This window comes from Aspergillus brunneoviolaceus (genome assembly GCF_003184695.1).
Source record: "Aspergillus brunneoviolaceus CBS 621.78 unplaced genomic scaffold BO95scaffold_65, whole genome shotgun sequence".
NCBI lineage: Eukaryota > Fungi > Ascomycota > Eurotiomycetes > Eurotiales > Aspergillaceae > Aspergillus > Aspergillus brunneoviolaceus.
Genome location: NW_020290795.1, coordinates 104,212 through 119,711, shown reverse-complemented (window position 1 = coordinate 119,711; position 15,500 = coordinate 104,212). Strand labels below are relative to the sequence as shown.

The 15,500-nt window shown below is 53.5% G+C and overlaps 6 protein-coding genes across 6 annotated transcripts; 2 read left to right on the top strand and 4 right to left on the bottom strand.

Moving 5' to 3' along the window:
- Positions 1 to 122: 122 nt before the first annotated feature.
- On the bottom strand, positions 123 to 3,482 carry BO95DRAFT_235538 (F-box protein). The gene is made up of 3 exons (XM_025581310.1): positions 2,691 to 3,482; positions 789 to 2,600; positions 123 to 716 (listed from the first exon to the last, which is right to left on the bottom strand). Exons 1-3 carry the CDS (start codon positions 3,045 to 3,047, stop codon positions 228 to 230), a joined length of 2,658 nt encoding a protein of 885 aa, XP_025438950.1. The 5' UTR covers positions 3,048 to 3,482; the 3' UTR covers positions 123 to 227.
- A 436-nt stretch (positions 3,483 to 3,918) lies between these two features.
- Positions 3,919 to 6,699, bottom strand: BO95DRAFT_466895 (uncharacterized protein; the record flags this gene model as incomplete). The annotated part of the gene is made up of 1 exon (XM_025589254.1): positions 3,919 to 6,699. The coding sequence occupies one exon, from the start codon at positions 6,697 to 6,699 to the stop codon at positions 3,919 to 3,921; it is 2,781 nt and encodes a 926-aa protein (XP_025438949.1).
- A 1,436-nt stretch (positions 6,700 to 8,135) lies between these two features.
- Positions 8,136 to 9,655, bottom strand: BO95DRAFT_455824 (uncharacterized protein; the record flags this gene model as incomplete). Its single annotated transcript, XM_025588371.1, has 5 exons — positions 8,136 to 8,472; positions 8,647 to 8,727; positions 8,797 to 9,007; positions 9,064 to 9,134; positions 9,216 to 9,655. The coding sequence occupies 5 exons, from the start codon at positions 9,653 to 9,655 to the stop codon at positions 8,136 to 8,138; spliced, it is 1,140 nt and encodes a 379-aa protein (XP_025438948.1).
- A 980-nt stretch (positions 9,656 to 10,635) lies between these two features.
- On the bottom strand, positions 10,636 to 11,386 carry BO95DRAFT_445985 (uncharacterized protein). The gene has a single exon (XM_025587268.1). It carries the CDS (start codon positions 11,042 to 11,044, stop codon positions 10,706 to 10,708), a length of 339 nt encoding a protein of 112 aa, XP_025438947.1. The 5' UTR covers positions 11,045 to 11,386; the 3' UTR covers positions 10,636 to 10,705.
- Positions 11,387 to 13,212: 1,826 nt separating this feature from the next.
- Positions 13,213 to 13,642, top strand: BO95DRAFT_235511 (uncharacterized protein). The gene has a single exon (XM_025581308.1). It carries the CDS (start codon positions 13,312 to 13,314, stop codon positions 13,582 to 13,584), a length of 273 nt encoding a protein of 90 aa, XP_025438946.1. The 5' UTR covers positions 13,213 to 13,311; the 3' UTR covers positions 13,585 to 13,642.
- Positions 13,643 to 14,246: 604 nt separating this feature from the next.
- BO95DRAFT_235513 (uncharacterized protein) lies at positions 14,247 to 15,006 on the top strand. The gene has a single exon (XM_025581309.1). The coding sequence runs from the start codon at positions 14,529 to 14,531 to the stop codon at positions 14,934 to 14,936; it is 408 nt and encodes a 135-aa protein (XP_025438945.1). The 5' UTR covers positions 14,247 to 14,528; the 3' UTR covers positions 14,937 to 15,006.
- The last annotated feature ends 494 nt before the right edge of the window (positions 15,007 to 15,500 follow it).

Here is a 15,500-nt window from a genome sequence, read left to right as displayed (position 1 = left end):
GGGGGAACTTGGGGTGGGTCTAGTCGGCCGTGCAGCCTTGAAGCTGAGTCAGATGGCATTTATGCATGCACACTATGACTATGTCCTACTGTGCTCCATAGATAGTTCTACATCCTACCAAATCTCACTCTCATATCTCAAATCTCATTGCAATCCGAAATCGCTGGGTGGTATCTTAAGACTTATTAAATCACACCGACGCCTCTGTCCGCCCACCCCCAAAAAAATTACAACACCCCGTGTCGTGCCTTGTAAATCGCGATCTTATCATCGTAGAACAAAATCTCCCGCAGCCGGAACGACACCCGCGACCGGTTGAAGTCCACCTCCGAATCCTCGCCGTCCGACGAGCCCCGGTCGTCCGACGACGAGTCCGACAGCGTATGGATCGCGCTGGCCCCGCCGTCCTCGTCCGACTCCTCCTCGTCGTTGGTCTCGGAGCCCGGCCAGTCCTCCCCGCCGGGCACGAACCCCTCGCTGTGGCTGTCGTCCGTGTCGTAGTACTCGCCGCCGGCCTCGCCGTCCCTCTCCTCCAAGATCTCGTAGCATTTGTCCTGGACCCCGACGTAGGTCAGCCCGATCTCCGGCCGGATTGTGACCACGTCGAGGATGAGCATGGCCAGTTCCTTCGGGTCGCGGTGGACGTGGCGGGCGATGTGCGGGATGTGCAGGGCACGGAGCTGGGGCATGTACGGGAGCCTCTGGATGAAGTAGTGCTAATCATAACAGTGTCAGTGGACGTTGCTCTTCGTGTCTAGTGAGAAAGCGAAAAAGGGAGGCAATCTTACCCAGTCCTTAGCGTGGAGAGCAATGGACAGCTCCTTCAGCCGAGGCATCCGACCACTGCTCATGAACGTAATCATCTGGCGCGTGAACATCCACTTGTACCATCGCACGCTGGCCATCTCCGCGCCCCCCGGCGTGCGCTGGGTGCTGTCCACCAGGATCTTCTGCAGACTCAGGTGGTGATTACGAATCGCGTTTTTGTAGATCGCGTCGATGTTGACGATCGACTCGGACATCGGCGCCTCATGCAGGAAGAGGGTCTCCAAGGTATTTGGCGCTAGCGTATCCTTGATGAACAGCAGCAGGTACGGCGATACGGCATCCGTATGGAGGTGCTTTAGTCGAAGGGTGTACTCTGGGCCCTCCCCACTCTTCGGCCGTGACGGCGACGGGGAGTACTGGCGCCGCAGAGCCCGCCAGAGCTTCTCGTGGTTCTCGCAGCGAAGGATCGTCAACGTGGTCAGCTTGCTCCAGTCGAGTGCATGCACTGCCACCGGGATCGACAGTGCAACGCGCTCCAGCTCGAGTGTCTCAAGTTGTAACAGCGGGCGATCGTCTTCGGGCGTCGTTTGTGCCCCCGTGACAGACCTCGATGGCCCGCTGGGGATCGGCGAGGGTCTAGTTTCTGGAGGGGAGGACGCGGGCGAGCTGGCGATGTGCGTGTGTTCCATATTTAGGGCCAGCCCAGTGACACCACCGTTCGGTTGGGGCGGAGACCCCGCTATTAACGGGGGCCCGTCGTGGACAGGCACGTCACCCGCCGTCTGACTAGTTTCAGGAGGCGTCTCAACAGAATCCTCCTTGGTGGGAGAGACACGGGCCTGTGATTCGGGCCGAGTGTGATGATCTTCAGACCTGCCAAGAACGACCCCCAGTACGCCCCCAGATCGGGGCCAGCCAATGATTCCATTTGGCGGCGTTGGCTGCTCAGCTTGCCAGGCCCCTGCCGGTTTCAGCCATGCCGCTGGATACGCTTTGGGAGAAATCCCAATACGGAGTTCTTTCAGCCGACCGCGCGATCGCTCGACCAACACGCCCATCTCTTCCAAATACGACGGCTCGTCGATGTCCAACACGCTCAGACTCTTCAATGGTGGAAGGATTGACAGAGAGGGGTATTCCACGTGTCCGTATCGTTGCCACGATGCTGTATTCCCTGTAGACCCCAGAACCGTAGCCGGCGAATGAGGCAAGGTCACCGAGGACGCAGTCGGGCCTGAGGCTACCAGAGACCGCAGGGCATTGTCGGAGTTATCGTGCCAGCGCACCCAAACGCGTTCCAGACGACATTCGTGGCCCGGGCGAGTCGCCAGCGACGCCAGCGCAACCCAGACATCCCGCAAGACTCCCGTGGGCATGTCCCAGACGAAGGTCTCCAGGTTCACCATCCGAGCCACCGCCAGAGCCACCAGCGTCCCCAGCATCTTGCCCGTCTCCTTGGTCACCGCGTATTCCTGCACCCACATCAACGGCCCGTTGCCGATAGAGAACTTGCGGACATACTGCGCGTAGTAGTTGCCGCGGCGGACTCGCGGTAGTGCGCCCGCCGCATGCTGACCGGGCGGCGCTCCGCTGCATCCGCAATGTGGACACGGCTGTGATGACCGTCGGCCAGGCACCTCGCGGAATATATCCTCCCCGGTCACGAGAGTCGCCAACCCGTACGACAGAGCATCCACGCCAGCCGGATGGTCGGAGGTTGATAGGGCTTCCGGCCAGACTATGTCGAACCGGGAGTACATCTGCGGGATCGCCAGCGAATGAAGCGCAGAGCAGGTCAATGCGAGGGATGTGAGATCGGTCGTGTGGGTCACCTATGTTGTATTCCAGATCTGATCAGTATGGTTGACGTGTTTGGGAGGGGGGGGGGGGTCGACATCAAGTGACCCGAGCGGGTTACACACCTCTTTCATGATCTCCTGCAGTATATCCATGGGCAAGTCAAGCAGGTTCAAAGGCTTCCTTTTTGACGGATTGGAAGCTGCATGGGGACTAGCACAGCAGGTTACCGCCGTCTTCGCTCCCCCAGCCTTGTGCGGGTTGTTGTGATTATTGTTGTTGGTGTTGTTTTCCGGAGACCCGCTAGCAGCTTGCGGCTGCTGGGGACTCGCATTCCCCGCATTCACAGGTTCCTTCATCTGAGACTCATACGCGCTGGAGGTTGTGCTGGCACTCGAGACAAATTCCTCCTCTGCATCTGAGAGACCATCGAGATCGGAGCTGACGCGAGAGCTTAGATTCAAGCTGCTGGGTCCGGCCATGGTGGCGGGTTTTGATTGAAAGTGGACTGTCAGACAACTCTGTCCGTGGAGAGTGAGCGGTGAGGGGTTCAGGACATGCCAGTCACCTCCGACCACAACAAGAGTCCGTCAAGGGAATTCCAGAGGTCCTACCCGTCAAATAAAGCAGTTGTTACAAGTAGAAAGTGGGGGGAAGGGGGGGAACAATTAAAGTCAGGAGATGATGATGAGATGAGAGATGAGCTGGTGGTCAACTGCGGAACTGACGGGACAGGATCCGGGGTAGACGAAGGCGAAGATGGGGAATGGGTGGGAACACCGCCAGAACAGCTGAACCAGAACCAGATCAAACGAGCCCAACCCGTGCCACAATTTGAAACAAGACTGCCAATCATCGACTGGTTGTCAACGGTGCTTTGCTCAGGACCGGCATGTAGTAGATGAAGATGCAAATGGAGTATGGAGTAGTCTGTGAAGGAGGAAGATAGATCAGCTTTCAGCCTGTCCACTTGGCGTCAGCCATGCAGTAGTTTAGTTAAGTCAGTTGAGTCTAACTAACTAACTAAAGCAGTCTAGTTAACTCAAGTTAAGATAGTCAACCCAGTCAAAATAATTAAGAAAGCTGCCGTGGTCTGAGCGCTGCATGCCTATCCTATCCAGGTCTAGTGCCGTTTCCCACCCCGTATCTTATCGTATCCAGCAGCTTCCCATCGTCACCACTTCTTTCAAAGGTATACACAGATTCTCTTCGTATCATGAACTATGCTATGAACACTGAAATCCATCAAAGTTGACTGGTACAGCTAGTCGGAAAGAAACACAAGACATTTACCACACCTCCACTATACCAACTTCAAATAAGAACAATCATCCCCCAATCCTACCGACATTCTTATTTACTGTTCGCCTCCCCCGCATACAACACATCACAAACCCGACCAACGAAGCCCTCAAGCCCGGTCCCAGAAGAAGAGCTCGACCCCTGAGTGGAAGCCAAGCCCGTGGACGCTGCAGGCATCAGAAGCACCCGCGATCCGATCTCCACCCATTCAACCGAGGAGACGAACAGGAATGTGATCTTGATCTCACCGGCCTCGGAGCTACCCGAGGACTTGATCACCTCGTGCACACCATGCTCCCGCCCACGGTCCGGATCAGGGCCATCCCCATCGAAGCTGAAGAACTCCGGTTCCGTCGGGGATGGGGGGCGCGAAATCAGCTCATCTTCCGCGAGCGCCATGCAGGTCAGCCGCACTGTCGAGCGGACATTGGCGACGTAGACCGTCGCATGGCCACCCAACAGCACAGGTGGGGACAACGCAGATGCAAATTCGCTTGCCGCAAAGCTGGCCACGAAACCGGTGTGGAACTTGCGGGGGGCAGGTGCGGAGTCAGGCGGGATCTTGATCAACACGGACCCTTTGCGGATTCTGCCGAGTTGGGGTCGTTCCCCGTCCGTTGAGAGTGGCCAGGGCTCGATCCCGATGGTCCCTACTTGATCCCGGGTTAGGCTCTGCACCGGCAGCCGCAGGTTGCGGACACTGACGGCCCGCACGCGCTGCCAGCTTGCCTGCGCCGCAAGAGGGGTCTTCCCGGGAAGAGAGCCATGAGGGAACGAACTCGAAAAGTCCCCGGATGGCGGCCTACTCCGGGAGGAACTCGAGGATAGCTGTGTGTCCGAGCGTCTATCCGTCCGGTCTTTGGGGGCAGAAGTGCCGGTTCCATGCTCCGTAGCAGTATTGTATAAGACAGGCCCAATGACTAGCTCATCACCGGCCGAAATAGCTCCATACCGGACTAGCCCGCAAAGAACAATGCCGTGCGTCTCCTTCTGTCGCTCCTCACCGGATAGAGAATGGACCTTTGATAGTGGGATGGCAAAGACCTCATCAACGTCAAAAACCGTCTCAATCGCAATTGGAGGGGCGAGGGCCTTTGGTAGAGAAACGTCCCTCAAAGGCGGCCGTGCGGGTATTGGGAGATAACGCAGCAGCGCATGCAGCTTCGCTATCCCCGAGCCGTCCACAGCACTTGTAAGAACAATAGGTATGGTAGACTGCCAACTGTGTGTCGAAGCGACGAGATTTCTCACTTCACCTGCGTCCTTGGTCCCAACATGTTGCAAGTCTCCAGCAGGGGCCGCCGATACAGACAACATCGAAGGCTTTCTGCCGGACGACTTCAGGACCGAGAGGATCTGCGCGAGGTTTTTTTTCAAGCCGGTGCGGGACGCGATGTCCAGTTTAGTAATCACGATCACTGTAGGAAGCCCGAGCTTGGCACAAAGCTCCAGATGCGACAGAGCCTGCGATAATTCAGTAGACTGCTCAGACGAACCGTGGGCAATATCTGCCACTGAATCATCGTCACTTGTAGCTGGGATACAGAGGATAACATAATGCGGAGCCCAGCTGATGATACCCCTAAAAGTCGACTTCAAATACCGGACCGAGCCTGGAAGATCAGATACGAAAGCAAGTCGGCCGCCCTCCGACGCGGCATGGATGTCATCCCATGCGGCGATATTGCCAGAAGCGTAGTTGATCACATCGATGGTATCGGGACTAGACTCGTCAGAGGCGTATCCAACCAGCTCGTGGGCAACAGAGCTGGTGATCCCTGATGATATCTCGTGCCGATGCTTCAGTAAACCCAGTCGACTGGCCCCTCGACCATTGTCAAGCACAGACGAGGTCAACGTGCCCAGAAGTGAAGATTTGCCGGCTGCGCTGGGGCCTGAGATAGAGACACGGATCTGCTCTGTCTTGGAAGAGTCGTCTAGCGAAGGCCGTCTCTTGGGGGCACTCGTCGAAGACCCGTCCTCCCCTGCGCCTGACTTCGGAGACTTGACCCGGTAAAACTCCCAATCAGGACTCACGAGGGCCTCGGCCACCCAGAGGCTATCCGTATGAACCTTGCCGGTATCGGCTTTCGCGCTGCAGGAGTCTTCCACCCACTCGCACTTGCCAACAATGACCCTACGCAGGATCTCGACCTTGCAGCCAAGGCTGGCCGCCATGACCTGCAGAGTGGACAAACTTTCTTCCAGCTCGTCCACGGTGAGTCCGACAAAGGTCCCGTCGTCGGCAACCCCTATCTCATACAGAGCTCCCTGACTCTCCTCGAGACCCGGGAGCAACCTAGCTGGCTTTTGCGGCGCCCCCAGCTGAGGGGCTGCGTCAGGGAGCACGGGCAGGACCAAATTGGCAGTCGTAGATGAGTGGAATGGTGACGACTGCTGCAGGCGCCAGAGTAACTGCGTAGTCAGGTGCTGCAGTCTCTGTTGACGACTCTCCGCGGAGCGAGTCTGCGGCGGTCGGGCAGCTGATTCGGAGCTGGAGGGTGTCGGGCTTGCGTTGGAGAGGCTCGCTCGGAAATGATACGAGCCTCCCACCAGGTGGCCCGTGGACATGGCGACAAACGGACGACGGGGACGCAGCAGCAGATGCAACTTGTACTCGGTAGGACCCTCTTGTGGTTCGGGTTCCAGCTTTGCAATGCCATAATCGGAAAGCAGGTCAGGGTCGGCCCGGTCCAGCGTCGTGCTGGATCGGGTCCGAGGCACCACGCGGTTGCTGGTAGCCGCTGCCATCTGGGGTGTTGAGGAGCCTGATGTCGACCACGGCGAAGAGACCCTAGGAGGATCGGGGTCATAGGTGAATACTGATGCCATTATGAGTGGTGGTCGAGTAGAATCTAAGTGGCAGGATATTCGGAGTGATAGCGATAAATTGTGGATGTTGACAGCAGTCAGCACGAATTGTATAATCCTAGCAGGACCTCTGACTGAGTCGCTTCACTGCAGGTTCCTATATTCGACGCGCTTTGGTATAGCCTAATGTACGTAGTCCTTCGCAATGACCATAGATCGAGACTATAACAAGCATCTTGGGAGGGAATGCAGTAGCTAGAGACAAACAGACTAGGCACTAATTGGCCAACGGGACGCGTGAAAGTGTGTTTCTGAATCTAATTGCAGGAGATATGTAAACGAAGAAACAAGCGGGCTGATCAAGGGAGACCGACCATCTTCGATGCGAGTGAGTGAAGTGGGTTGAGTGAGTCATGCGTCCTGGGAATTCAGGCATCGGAAGAGCCGCGGTCCTTTACGACATCGACTTGGTCAGGTGACTTCGATGCAGAAGACAGCCACGTGTCAACCTTAGTGCCTCAGGCTCAGTCAGATTCCCTGCTAGCCTCCAGGCCAACAAACATATGGTTGGGCTACCAGGGGCTAGTCATAGTACTAGACTAGCTGTTTTTCGGTCTGTTTCAGGTAAAGATAGCAAATATCAATAGTCTTCGATCCAAGAAAGCCCGAAAGCATTAGTGCTTATCCCAGTCGACTGTCCGTCTTCTTGATCGGCAATGCTTTGGTATTCTTTGGTCATAAATTTAGCAGCGTGTCGTTTCATACTGCCCCCCTTACACGAAGTCTGCATTTGAGTCGCCAACAGTCAGCAGCACCGTAATCCCAGATTTCGTATCGCCCGTGGACAATCAGTTTTGAGTGAGACACGGTCTTGACAGAGGTGGACGATTGTTGGTGGGAGTGAAGTAGTCGAAAAGAAATGGCGTTCTAGAAGTATTTGATGTACATCGCTGTCTGATCTAAATCTAGCAACAGGTATCCGGTCTAGATGACATCGCGAAGTCGCCCGAGTAAGATGACGGGTCAAGGTACTGCTGAAGATATAAATGGTGTATCACAGTAACACAAACAACAACAATCTCATAGGGTATTAAATCACGATAAATGAAAACCAGAACAATGCAAGAAATAGTCGCTCCCAAAACGTAATATGCAAGAAATGGACACTCCGGAATGTGTCTATTGGTAGATACAGCGTACCCCTCACGCCCAGACTGGCTTGGGTCATTCGCCCAGCCAGATATCGTATTGGTAGGTGCCTTGGCCGAGCTACACCCGTGATCTCGCGTAGAGTAGTCTGCTCTACACTTGAAGACAGCGTTCCTGCGGCTGTGCTTTCAACCACTGTAGATCTGTGCTCTGGAGACAGGTTCTTGTAGTCGTAGTCTAAGAAAAGGGCCTGTTGTATGCTTTTTGGGGCCGTGGTAAGAATGGTAAGAAAAAAGCGCCCCAAGACTTCACTCAGCCGACGGCTCACGTGCGATGCCCTTACACTTCCCCTGAGCGACGTGGATGTTTCGGGCGGTGGTCCGAGTAAAAACAGCACCACAGCTGGGACATTCTGCCTTCGCTACAACGCCCGATTTCTCTCGCTGGTGGCGTAGAAGATTGCTAAAGGTGGAGAATTCGCGGCCATTGCATCCGTGATCCCAACATTGGGGTTTTGGCCGAAAGCTGATGACACGAACTTGCTGTTGTTCCGGATCCGAAGAGTTTTGCGCGGACTCGGGCGACGAGTAAACTGTCCCTGTAGGCATAAGACCTTGCGGGTGTGGTATCGAGTTAGGGGTTTGTCTGCTTGATTGTCATGTTAGGCGGGACCTTGATCAGTAGTGAAATATTAGCAGACCACTTACGATAGGGAAGAGCTCGGTGCCATGTAGTAGTCCGGTTGGTTTGTAAGGTAGGACGATGGCCTGATGCCAGGTTAGCATCAAGATGCTCGAAGAAAGTGTAAGGTGGGCTTACGCTGGCGCGAATGCTGGATCTGGGATTGATGGCGGGCTGCCCGAGACGGAACTGCTGGGATACGAATATGGAATTGAGGTGCTGTGAAGGCCATGGAATTAGTTTCCTTCTCGTCATTTGATCTCTGAACCTCAACTGTCGGATCAGTACCTTCGAGGTTGTTGCCGGCTTTGTGGCATCAGATATTGTGTCGAAGGAAGCCCTGGTTGATAATAGCTCTGGGAACCGGAAGGCTGGGGGGGATAGCCAGCTGGATAACTCGGATGTGGCGGAAGAACTTGTGCTGGGGGAAATGGATGCTGGTCCATTGACATGGAGGAGGGATGAAGAGGTTGAGGCAGCCGATTTTGCCAACCATAGTCTGTCTCTCGTCAGTTCAAAACCTCGGGAGACCATGGAGTTGGTGCTCCGGCCTACTCTGTGAATTATGTGCCATGTTTGATGTCAAATAGGCTACTGATCCGGGATGCATCGATTGTGATGAGTCTCTCAAGGCTCTGGTAATAATCGGTGCTTAGCAATCGTTACCATTGGGGCTAAAGATGGGTCAAGTCAAATGCCCAACGTACCGTGGGGTGTCAAAACTGGCTTGTTCGGGGTTTCTGCTGCGCAGGAGTCCGGATGCAGGGAGTCCCCTCGGTTCACTGTCGGGCGGGATCAGCTCGGACGGGAATGGCGTTCTGGCGATAGCAGGAATGGTGTGCAACACGGGCAGATGGTGCTGTCCCTCGTTTGTGCTGATGCTCGATCTTAGGCTTCCGGGAGCGTTATACGCAGAGCCAGGGTGTGAGACACCAGCAGACCAAGCTGAAATGGCGGGTGTGGGAGCTGCTGTACTCTGAGGCGCTACGGACCTAGGCCGGCGAAAATCGTCCAGTTTGGCTAGATCGGACGGAGAAGATGGAGATGAGGATGACGGTAGATTCCAGCTGCGTGCGCAAGAGCCACTGAGCTGCCTGTGATAGAAATGCGGATATCCTGGTGAGTGGTGGATCCCCTTCGAGAGCATTGAAGATTTGCGTGGATCCGATGCTGAGAGGCAGAAAGGCAAGAGAGACAGAAGAGGCAGAAGAGGCAGACGAGGCAAATAGATAATCAACACACAGTGGGTGTTCACCGGAGAAGATCAAGTAGGGAAGAGAAAACAGCACTGAGAGTGAGAAAGTAAGATGATTCAGAGGCAGCCGCCGGGTGAGGGATAGTAGAAATGGAAGTGGAGGAGGAAGAACGAATAGTCGACTGGAACAAGCCCGAAGCACTGATGATGATGATGATGATGATGGGACATACAGTTTGGTTGGTGGTGGGAAAGTAGTAGTCTTAGCACCCACGGACGGGAATCCTTCTCGGAATCAACAGCGCAATCTATATCCACCGAAAACGAGGTGACGGGACGGGTAGTAAGACCGTCCAAAAACTACTGGGTAGTTGAGAGACAGACAGACAGGTATGTAGACAGGTAGACAAAGAGACAAAGAGACGAGATAGTGAATAGATAGATAGATCCTTAGAACAATAGATCAATAGACATCAGAGGGGGAAAGATAAACTGATCTCTTGAGTCCATTCCATGGAACCGGTCAGACAAGAGTATTTAACGGTCTGCTGATGGAGCAGCAGCAGCCAAATCAGTCCAGAATAAGCGTAACGAACGGGGGCCGAAGAAGACTCTTGGGGTTTTGGGTATTAGGTAGGTATGGAGCTGAGTACTACTAGGTACTAGGTAGTTCGTCCCTGGTCTGGTCTTCACCAGTTTGACAGCTTATGGTGGGCGGGTATGCGTATGGGCGTACGGGTTGTATGTGGGTTGTATGTATTTTACTGTCGTCGAGCAATGGTTATGGAGAGTAATTACCACCGTCCTTCGTTCATCATTGATTATTATGGTTGTTATTATTATCATAATTATTTCTGTCGGATTTTTCCTGACCCTGCGCGCAATTCGCGTGCTTCTTCTTAATAGAGCTACGGCACTTTTTTGTTTTTTCTTTTTTTATTTCTTTTTCTTGTGTCTGTAATTTCTTTTTTTTCGACCAGTTTTTTTTTGTGTCTCTTTTATTTAAATGTAATTTTTGTAATTTGGACGTTTCGTCCTTATGATTTTCATCCGTTTAACAAGGTTGGGGAAATCAGAGTCCCCATTCATGATAGATGGTCGATCTATTTTTTCCACTGCCACGGGCTGGGATGAGACACGATCTCCTTCCTCCTGGATGAATCCAGATCCCAGAGAACCAACATTGACGGAGATGGATCTTGCGACCCCTGGTGGCTTTGCATCTCCATCGGTCGCGCAGTTAGCGGCAATTGTTCGGCCGGGGCTGTGGGTGGGAAGGAGAGAAAGTAGTAATAGATGAATGGGGATAGAGAGAGAGACGAGAGAGGGGAATGATGGCATGAAAGGTAAGTTAGGTTTGAGGAGCCCACTTGGACAGTGCAGTGCGGCGCTTGACAGACCAACTTCCCCCTCTCCCGGAGACAATGAAATGAATTCAATTGCGCTCTCTCACGCACGGGTCTACCCACTTGACTGTTGAAATGTTCGTTTCATCATAGGCCCTTTGCCTCTGGTTGCCCCCCGGTTCTGACCTTCAATACTGAGTCAGGAGGCTGGAAGAGGAATAGTCTCGAACCATCGCCACGTGAAGGTCGGAAGGTCCCAACGCACTCCGTAGCTCAATCGCATCAGCCTGATCCTTGGAAGCCACTTGCCGTTCCTCTGACTCCACCCGAGATGATGGGAGGGAGGGGAGGGTAAGGAGGGGAGAAACGAAGAGGGGGGGGGGGGAAAGGAAATCTAAGAAAGTCAAAGTCAAAGCAGAAGAGACCAATTGACATCAGTCATCCGCTACATGTCTGATCTTCCATCCATACCAACAACACACTGGGCAAGTCAGGCTGGAGCTCGGACAGGGGTAGTCGATGCTCGGGGAAATCTCCCAGGCCGCGGGAGTCTGGCCTGGGAGCCTCCTCCAACGTCTAGAAACAAGCTCCTAGTAACTATAGTAGTCTATAGTGAATAGTCCGGCTGGAGCTAGCTCTTCAACCCTTCGAGCCAATATCGAATCGCACTAGGGAAGAAATTGGCAGGATCGAATATCAATCGCGTTACCGACGCAGCCCCCTTGGGAAAATAGATTGTTTGACATTCCCGCTAACAAGGGTTGCTTTCCTGTGATGTGCCGTCTCACTGGCTTCTAGAAATGTAGCAAATAATAGAACATGATTAAGTTATTACATCCTCCATAGTGTTGTTGGGAAAGGGGCCCAAGGGGATGGTGAGAAATGAGTACGAAGCAGAGAAGTATCTACGCAGTACCGTACCTACCGTAGTACTGTACCTACCTAGTACTTTCCTTAGTGCAGTCCGTATGTAGATGGTTAGTAACTAGTAGTCTGGCAGTGAAGGAAGAGGGGCAATTGGGTGAAGGTTCCAATTGTCTAACAACGCTTCGTTTTGCAATCCGAATGGGTTTTTGGGGGCCGGAACCGCTCAGCAGGATAACCCAATTCCCCGATTTGGCCATCCCAGGTGGGGCTTTGCAGCGTCAAACTGGGGCATCCCAAGGGCAGGTACGGAGACTAGGTAGAGTCTACAAGGCTAGTCAGTAGTCACCCACCGCTGGTGAGTGGGTTTTTCGCAAGCAGCGAACGATAACGCCGCCTGACATTTCCAACGTGGAGCACGCGCGATCGTCATGATAACGCAAAAAGGCATGGCATGGCCCTGGTTAGATCCAAAAAAACCACATGGCGATAAGCAATGAGCGGTTAAAATCCATCCTTTCCGGGGGTCGGGCTATGCATGGATGGTAGTTTAGGCCGACTGGATAACACAGGAGTCAAGACTCAGGACTCAGGACAGATGAACAACCGCAAGGGGGATCCATGCCTCGACTTAATCCGGCCGGTAGTCAATTGGCTCCTTCGATCGATCAATGTTTCATCGACTTGTGCCTGCTCATCTCAGGGCTTGTTGTACGAGTGTACTCCATACTCCGTACCTTCCCATGAATCCAAAAGCTATACTAGAAGTATAATAGAGTTGTCCCCGCTCACTATGCTCACATCACCCACGGAAACACTTCATCTATCGATCACTTATTGATCAATGTTATTGTACTGGTAGTGAGTAGTGCAGTCCTCGGGTTGGTTGCCTCAGACCTCAGACTCAGCACTCTTTCTTTCCTTCTTTTCTTCCTTCTCACTTTACTTTTTCTTCCATTCCCTTTTTTTAAAATTTTTTTTTCCATTTCTTGCTGCTTCGGCCGGTTTTTGGCCCCCACGACATTAGCGGCCGCCAGCCACGCTACGGAACTCGACTCTTGCCAGATTTGGGACCGCCCTTGGGGTTTCGTTCGGTCGTTTCTTTTTCTCCCTTCATCAATCGATTGATTTAGCATGGATTTTCCAACCAAGGGTCTTCTTGGTCCTTTTTTCTGGATTGTTCTTGAGCTTGAAGACATCACATCATGACAAGGCTCTTCCCCCCCCCCCCCACCTTCCTTCTAGCCCAATACGCATAGTCCGCACGCCAGACCAGAAGTCCACTTTTCGGTGATTTTCGACACGGTTGTCGGGAAGATACTGTACTGTACGGCGCTGACAGGCTAAGGCAGCAGCTACAGCAGCTACCTAGTAGTTTCATCGCACATCGTACGGAGTATGTGCGTATTATTGCTCGGACTCTGCTTCAAGCTCTGCTCTAGCCTGTCCGCTAAGATACATCCATGCAGTACTCGTGTACTTCTAGAATTCCCCAATGCTGACCGAAAGCTGTCGCGCGTGGAGGATCGTCCGATTCCACGACAAGTGACGACACATGGGCCTCGCAGGCTCGCATACCCTGCACTTTGTCCACGAGGGGGTGATCTCGCAACCGTTGGAGGCTTTCGCTTCCGCATCACTTTCTTCTCCCCTCTCTACGATGACGCCTGAGGCGGAGAAAAAGCCTGGTGTTCCTTTGGCGGAGCTGTCACATCCGAAGGATTCCCGGATTCATATATTATGACATCGTTCTGCCTTGGACAGTGACCGCAGTACGGACTTCGTACTATTTCGCCAAAAGTGCTCGCAAAGTATACCCAGTACGGAGTTCGGAGTATAGGTGGTGAGGTAAGGCAGGTAGTAGGTAGTCTAATTGACCAGATTGGGAACGCCTCAGGCGAGCGACTACGGACGGACGGTCAGAGCCGCCGACGGGTGGGGAGGGGAGCAGCCCGGAGAACAGATGAAAGAAGATGATTGAAGATGGAAATGATCCATTATGATCGCATCCACCATTACCAATCAGGAAATGATACCATCTCCGGAGCATGGCAAGGGCCCGATGGTCCGATCCCGTGATTTGTGATTGTGTGGAAGGTTGTTGACCGCCACGGCAATGATCGGCCAGGATCAAGAACCTCCAAAACACGCCTGCTGTCAACAGGCCCGGGGAGGACAGGACGGACCGTAATCGAGGCGAAGAACTGGAACCACACCTAACTTCCTAACTTACCCACCATCCTCGTATTCCAATCGGAACCAACATCCCATCCCCCTCTCTTCTAATTCAAATGACGATGACAATAATAATAATAATCTCTCTTCGCACCCCTTGCACTGCCTGCGATCCACCCTTCCGCCCGCATTTGGGCCGGAGTGTTGAATAGTTGAGACGAGATAGACGCTTAGCGAGCGCAAAGTACGGAATTGAGAGACATCCCCAAATTAAATGGCCCCTCTATCGTGCCGTTCCAGAGGGACATGTCACGGGGCGGTGATTGACCATCAGGCTGAGGAGGATGAGGAGGATTGACTGATCTTGATCTATACGTACCCCTTTTCGTTTACGAAGAGCGCCTAGTTGCGACTGAACTGAACTCCACCAACTAGAGGTCATGCCAATGATGTTGTCTGAATGTCGGGTGTTTGTCGTGTGGTTTGGTGTGGTTTGGTTGGCACTTGTGACTTTACAATTTGACCGAGAAACATTGACTTTGGAAGGAACTGAATGGGGCCGTTTCTCGGCGGCATCCATCCGAAGCGCTGTGCATCTTGGACAGACGTTTCCACGTTTCCAGTTTCCACCGTGTCTGATTGCCTCGTGGTGGGTGGTGCGTCGCTGTGCACAGTCCAGCGCTTCGGCAATCCTTAGGCACCAAGGCGTCTCGGCTGGTGCACGCGCTTGTCTAAGTCGCTCCTCTCCCCGTCTCTTGCTGGCACGCCCGCAAGGTCCAAGAGGCCCAAGAGGCCCAAGAGCCAACCAACAACAGGGTTTGAGGGTTCACGGAGAATTGGGTACTTAGTAGTACCGTTACAGACTCTCCGACGGCACAAAGAACGAACCTGCGCGACCCCCGACTAGAATGCTACTCGACGGCGCGACTAGTCCGGGATCTGTCTGTCGATCGACCTTAAAGCCCATTCTCCACGTGCTGTGGCACTTTTAATGATCCTGCCTAGGATGCCGCATGCGGCCGAAATGAGTGCCGTCGTGGTGGGTAGTAGCCGTCATGCCACATGGTTGTACCCCCTGGGTAGTGTACAGTACTATCACGTATGTAGTATGTACTAGTAGGGTTACAAGGAGGGGGGTGGAGGGGGGTGGAGGGGGAGTAGGGGGCTAGGTTGGCTTGAGCTGGGATGTTCGGATTGGGAGGTAAGCAAGTCATCATCAACAGCAGCGAAAACAACAATATCATCATCACCATGAACTGTCATCACCAACCATGGCATGATGTTGCCCTGCTGCTTTCTGGGTTGGGTGAAATTAAAGGCCAACCTCCTTGTTGCCCTCGTGGGGGTTTAACTTTCCATCCCGGGTCCCTGATTTAGAATGTTTCTCTCATTCCCGCTGTCCTTGAGAGAGC